Genomic DNA, 6,556 nt, shown 5'->3' with positions numbered 1-6,556 from the left:
GTTGCAACATGGGGCATATTGTAATTCCAGGCTGAGCTTTCCCTTATAATAAGTGGTCAAAGAAAATTTTCCTTTCCCCATTATTTTGAACCAAAGGCATGAATAGTACCACTATAGAAAATTTCCTATTTCAAAATTTTTCTTTCGCACCAGAGGAGGTTGTAACTTGTTGTTGTTGACTTGAGTGATATATTCACGTGTGCACCCACTCCCCCAAGTGTTTCCTCAAAAAATAAACGAATAAAAGGATTTCATTCTATGCCTCTCATACATCTAAGGTTCTTGCTTGAAAATCATTATTTGTTGCTATTGAAAGTGCATGCACACTCTTATCTCTCAGTGGTGCCTGATGACACCATACATATCTCACCAAATGCCGCCTCTATTTCTTAAGTCCGGGGATATGGTTTTTGTTCATTTCCGCTTTATACACGGGGACCATTTGCTAATCATGCTAAACTTTATCAAATCTCCAAAAGGAACAATCGAAGTCTAGAAGCAAGAGCCGCACAGGCGCACAAACAATTTTATTTTCTATATATAAATAAATGGTGCAGTATACAGTAATCAACGGACGGGGACAATCGACAACTTTTTCCTTGCCGTTACCGCGCCTCCTTTTCACATAAGCCCCCTCTGAAGTCCTGAAAATTCGCACTGTCAGATACACGTACGCTCCGCGGTTGGTGGCACAGCACAGAGCACGCAGCCCCCCTGCCCAGGCCGAAAGACGGGTAGGTAGTGGACAGGTGAGGCGAAAGCGGGAGGCGGCCGAGGTGACGCCGTCGTGGGTGGGTATAAATGGCGGAGCTGCCAATCCCACCACAGTCGGCAAGGAAGGAAGGAGCCACCCCCCTCCCCATTCCTACCCACCCAGCATCTCGGCAGTAACTCTCCTCCCTCCCACGCGGCGCGCCCGCTCGCCGCGCGCGCGAATCTCGGTCGCAACTGGTCAGTGATCCATCTCCAACCCCCGGCCGCCGTCAATTCTTCTCGCTTGTCTCTCGTGGGAGAATCTCTCCTGTTTGCTTCCGCGAGTAGTTCCGAGGTTTCTCGATCGGTGGCGTGGCGCGGCTCGTCGCAGTCCGTCTTGCTCTGCTACGCTCTGCCTGCCCTGTTCTGGCAAGGATTTTCGGGAGGTTTTTGGTGGGTTGGGTCGCCGTCTTGTGCGCGCTTTTCTTCGGTTATTTCCAGATTCTCTCCGCAAACCGCGCCGTGTTTCTGTCCGTGAGATTTTTCGGCGTTGGATCTCGTACTCGTGATGCCTACCGCGGCGATGGAGATGTTCTTGTCGCTCCCAGATTTCTCTTTCTCTTTGAGGATCTCTCCCATTCAATGGCGAGAGTTGTGGTCAAGCTTAAGCCTGGTGTAACGGGGTTCCTTCGCTCTGGAGTACTACTAGTATTTAGGAACTGCACGTTTTTTCTGTTTCGGATGTTTCGCCGGGCCTTCTTTCTGCCGGAAAGCGGTTTGGTGTGTTGCGATGAATCAGAGAATGTTGTTTTGGTTTCCTGTTTCAGTTCAGTTCTGCTGCTAGAATTACTTACTGTTTTCACCGCAAGTAAGTTTTGCAAGATCAAACTCCGGACTCAACCACGGGCTTATTTTCCTTGATAGCTGTGCAAATTGGACTTGAGTTGTGTACAGTAGTTGTATGACTGATTTCAGCGTCTTTAAGGTTGCGATCGGTGTAATCCTTAATGGTACATGTTGGTTGTTGGTTTCTTAAATTTAGATGAGGTCGTCAAACACTGCTATGTTGATCTTAGATGCATAACGGTTTCAGTGTTTCTTGACTGTTGGAGAGATAAGCTGAGATCACTCTGTTATCAGAAGAGTGAGGTAGACCGAGCATTACAAATAGTTCAGGGGAAATGCGATTTTGGATCTAGCCATATGCAATTTCTGTTTCCAGCTTTTAAGGGCAACAATAGTATAAATTGGCAATGCATCGGATAAGCCAAACAAAGCGAAACATTCATACGTTCTGCTAGCTAATTTTGTCTGATATTGAATCTTCCATTTCGATGAGTGCCATGACAATTGTTAGGCTAAGTTCAGATAATCTTACCATTTAACCATATCTTCCTCACTTGGTTAGGTGTACTGTTGAAGGAAGGAAAAATCATCCTATTTGTCATGGCGGGAACTGACTCCTCGGCGTCATCGAGACAAAGCAGTTTCAACTCATTAGCAAAGGACCTAGAACTTCCTTTGGAGCAAGGGTGCCTCACCATCGTTGTACTTGGGGCTTCTGGAGATCTTGCCAAGAAGAAAACGTTCCCGGCACTCTACCACCTTTTTGAGCAGGTGATGTGACAATAACTAGCTGTTCTTATGCAATTTGCAAAACCTATTGTTAGAGGGAATGTACATTGAGTTGAGGCATTCCAGAAAAAGGAATAATTGGTATTCACTGAACACAAGTATAAGTGCAAACAGCTGTAACCATTTTTGTTCCTGGATATGAATTAAATGTTTTAGGAGTTAATCCGGACTGGTGGAAAACTATGGTTTAAGATTCTACTTATTCAACAACAACCTGTGTTAACACCATTTGCAAATACATAAACGTAGTCTTTACTTGCGTGCTATTTCTGCACAGTTTCTGTTATATAAACTGTACCTTTTAGGTCAGTTGAAATATCTATTTACTTTAATTGCTATGTGTTACAGGGGTTCTTACAATCTGGTGAAGTGCATATAGTGGGGTATGCGAGAACAAATCTTTCTGATGATGGGTTGAGAGGGCGCATCCGTGCGTAAGTTTCTGATGGCTGGAATTAATTCTATGGTTGCCTAACATAGAATTTGTGTTTGTTGTGCAAAAAACCTCCTTACTTTCCATAGTAAAACATTATTTAGAAGAAGGCTCTTGGCTCTATTGTGTCCTCGAAAAAATGACTCCAGGTTTTTACATCATGCTGTTGCATTTAAACACTTCTAGCATCTTTTAAGCATACGTGCATCTGTATCTACCGTAATTTTGCATACTAGGACGGATGTCTACCAAATTAGACTTTATTCCTGTATTTAAGCACGGATACTGTTGATCTGCGATATGCTATATGAACTGAGATGGTGGTTTCTTGAAACTGACAAAGCATGTTCGTATACTCACCGAACTTCAACCATCATGTTAGCATGTCTTGACGGTTTATCTTTACAAAAAATTACAGATACCTTAAAGGAGCCTCAGAGGAACATGTTTCAGAATTCTTGCAATTGGTAAGTTGTTGTATATAACTACTCATAATTCCTTGTGCAACATGCATTTCATTGTGGTTAATATGTATTGCAGATAAAATATGTCAGTGGTTCCTATGACAGTGGAGAAGGTTTTGAAAAACTGAACAAGGAAATATCAGATTATGAGATGTCAAACAACTCAGGAAGCTCCCGTAGGCTCTTTTATTTGGCATTGCCTCCATCTGTCTACCCTTCAGTGTGCAAAATGATCCGAACATATTGCATGAGTCCAAGTAAGTTTCTTTTCTATGCTTTCTCAGAAGCTTTATCTTCATCAGGACCCTTTTCCTTTGCTTTATTTTATAGGGTAATAAATGCATACGTTTTTATTTAGCACTTCCAGCTGTGCAGTAGTAACGAGGACATGATCATCTGGTTTCTACCTGCTGTTACTTCAGCTCAGAAAAAAAAAAACAGAACTACACGCTACTGTGCTAAATTGCACTGTTACTTTTGTCAATTTGATAAACGTTAACGTTGTGTCTGTAGCTTCTCGCGCTGGATGGACTAGAGTAATTGTTGAGAAGCCCTTTGGAAGGGACCTGGACTCTGCAGAAGAATTGAGTTCCCAACTTGGGGAGCTATTCGAGGAAGATCAACTCTACAGGATTGACCACTACTTGGGAAAAGAGTTGGTCCAAAACTTGGTAATGTTTATAAATTTAATCAGATATTTCTATTTTTCTAGCATTGGGCTAATTCGTTTTGAACTAATAACATTTCACAGCTTGTGCTTCGTTTTGCGAACCGTTTGTTCTTACCACTTTGGAACCGTGACAATGTTGATAATATACAGGTATGCTTGTTTTACGTTGTCTTGTTAGCACTTAGGAGTTAGAAGTAGGTAATTTACAAAGTTACAATTGCTTACGCAAGAAATGCATAACCTGCAGTTACTGCACCATGTATGAATGTATTTTATGTGGGTTATTGCATAAGATTTTCCTGCTTATAATTTATTTTATCTTTTTGAATTGAACTGACATTCATGACCCCCACATAAACAAGAAGTTGTGCGGCAGCTACAAAGTAGGAATTTAATAATAGCTTCAGTCTGTAACGTATCCAATATTACAGATTGTATTCAGGGAGGACTTCGGAACTGATGGACGTGGAGGATATTTTGATCAATATGGGTAAGTAGAAACATCACATTTTATTAATAAGTTGTCTAATACAAAATTGTACCCTTTGTTCCATAATATGAAATCATGCCCTTATAAGCATATTGACCTCGTAAAATATCTGGTAAGCAAGGTTTACATATTTTAGATATGTCACAGGTCCTAGATTCCTAGTTGGTCCTTATTGATCAACATGTTCATTTTTGTATTTGAAAGTGAGAATGGTGTATTTGGCTTTATTTTAGAATTTTGTAGAGTTCAACATTGTAAGTTATTAGATTATAATTTTACAGCAACCAAATCACTCATTACTGAATTGTAGTAAAATTCAGTATGCTTATATCATCCTTAACTATTGGGATTTTACTTGCATATCTTCATTATTTAGCATAGAAGTACCTAACCTCCCTCTTGTTACTGCAGAATCATCCGTGATATCATTCAGAACCATTTGTTGCAGGTAAAAACTATAAGATTCCATACGATATTATTTCGTCATTTTATCATGGGCTTTAGTATTTTGTCTTGATTTGAGACAGATAAACACTTTATGTTATATAACTTGTATACATGTAAGGCTGCGTTTGCCATTGCTGTGGATTATGATATTCCAGCTTATCCAACTAGCTTTTTACTACTTTTGTAAACTTATCTCTAGTTCCATGGCTATTTTTTGGCAGCAGATTATTAAATATTCAGCACAGCTTCATTGTATTTAACAATGACGGGCACAGCTTTCATGCTGAATCAAATATGGCTTAACTAATAAACTAATAAACTATTGTAGAACTCTTTGTAGAGTACAAATGTTCTTAGGCATTGAACAGCCCACTAATAAATTATTGCTACCTTTTGCAGGTTTTCTGTTTGGTTGCAATGGAAAAGCCTGTATCTCTTAAGCCTGAGCACATCAGAGATGAGAAAGTCAAGGTTCTTATCTCCCTCTACCCTCCGCACGCTACTACTATAGTGCAGATCTGTTAGTTACAACAAACTAGTGTATCAGAGTACACATCTTATGTTTTTCATTCTAGTTAGTCCTAACCAAAATCAATTTCCTTTGTTAATGTCAGGTTCTGCAATCCGTGAACCCGATAAAGGACGAAGAGGTAGTCCTTGGACAATATCAGGGCTACAAGGATGACCCTACAGTGCCAGATGACTCTAATACCCCAACGTTTGCATCTATTGTACTTAGGGTACACAATGAAAGATGGGAAGGTATGTCTTTTAACCAGCATTTCTTCTTTGACTTGATATGCCTTTGTTCTGGATTATAGTATCTTCAGTTTTGGTATTAACTCCCAAATATTCATATCCAACAGGTGTTCCTTTCATTCTTAAAGCTGGTAAAGCATTAAACTCAAGAAAAGCAGAAATTCGTGTGCAGTTCAAGGATGTTCCCGGTGACATTTTTAAATGTATGTACTCCGAAGTTAATTCATGGTGCACTGAATTCTGTGTGCATACAAAGTCACTACCTAATCCAGTGTTTTCAATACTACTACAAAATATGAATGAATGCCCTTACATTATCTAGGCAGACTAGGCAGTAGAAAACTAGAAGAGCACTTCCATAAGTTTGATACCTCCACATCTGAAACAAGAAACTACTATGTGAAGTTCCACTGACAGTACACAAAATAGTCAAAACTGGTCCATGCACAGAAATCCATGAAAACACACAACTGGATAAACAACACAAGAGTGTTTGGCTGTCCACTAACATAGTATGTAATGCTTTACTTGTCTAAAGTTTAGTTACACTATATATCATATTTTGTAAGCTTGCCCTACCCTACCATGGCATGTTACTTGTAGTAGATTTGCTAGGGTGTAAGATTAAGATGACTCTTTGGCCACGTTTTAGGTTAGTGTCTTGTTGAATGCCTCTCCTGTTGATGCATTTTTGCTATCAATATTTGTGTGCTCTGTTTGTTGTTCTTTCTTTATGTCCAAGTCATAATTTGAGATCTAATGACAACTAAATTTAACATGTTGAAGGTAAGAAGCAGGGAAGAAATGAGTTTGTCATACGCCTCCAGCCATCAGAAGCCATGTACATGAAACTAACTGTAAGTCCAGCTACTTGTGTATGAGTAATGTCTCATTCTGTTTTTCTGCAGTAAAATTTTCTGACATGTTGAGCAGAACAGAGCCCCTAATATAATTTATTGATTTTA

The 6,556-nt window shown here is 39.8% G+C and overlaps 1 protein-coding gene across 1 annotated transcript; it reads left to right on the top strand.

The window, feature by feature from the left end:
- Positions 1 to 652: 652 nt before the first annotated feature.
- LOC123172285 (glucose-6-phosphate 1-dehydrogenase, cytoplasmic isoform) lies at positions 653 to 6,533 on the top strand. The gene is made up of 13 exons (XM_044589286.1): positions 653 to 951; positions 2,102 to 2,310; positions 2,677 to 2,762; positions 3,180 to 3,228; positions 3,302 to 3,482; positions 3,739 to 3,896; positions 3,977 to 4,045; positions 4,327 to 4,385; positions 4,797 to 4,833; positions 5,232 to 5,303; positions 5,447 to 5,594; positions 5,699 to 5,794; positions 6,378 to 6,533. The coding sequence occupies exons 2-13, from the start codon at positions 2,140 to 2,142 to the stop codon at positions 6,470 to 6,472; spliced, it is 1,221 nt and encodes a 406-aa protein (XP_044445221.1). The 5' UTR covers positions 653 to 951; positions 2,102 to 2,139; the 3' UTR covers positions 6,473 to 6,533.
- The last annotated feature ends 23 nt before the right edge of the window (positions 6,534 to 6,556 follow it).

The sequence above is a fragment of the Triticum aestivum genome, unplaced genomic scaffold (genome assembly GCF_018294505.1).
Source record: "Triticum aestivum cultivar Chinese Spring unplaced genomic scaffold, IWGSC CS RefSeq v2.1 scaffold185845, whole genome shotgun sequence".
Taxonomy (NCBI): domain Eukaryota; kingdom Viridiplantae; phylum Streptophyta; class Magnoliopsida; order Poales; family Poaceae; genus Triticum; species Triticum aestivum.
This window is presented reverse-complemented; position numbering and strand designations above follow the sequence as displayed.

Excerpts from the sequence above, each read along its gene's own strand:
- LOC123172285 (XM_044589286.1), top strand. The coding sequence starts at position 2,140 with ATGGCGGGAACTGACTCCTCGGCGTCATCGAGACAAAGCAGTTTCAAC. Across the intron at positions 3,229-3,301 it reads TTTCAGAATTCTTGCAATTG|ATAAAATATGTCAGTGGTTC; the intron begins GTAAGTTGTTGT and ends TATGTATTGCAG. Across the intron at positions 4,386-4,796 it reads GGATATTTTGATCAATATGG|AATCATCCGTGATATCATTC; the intron begins GTAAGTAGAAAC and ends TTGTTACTGCAG.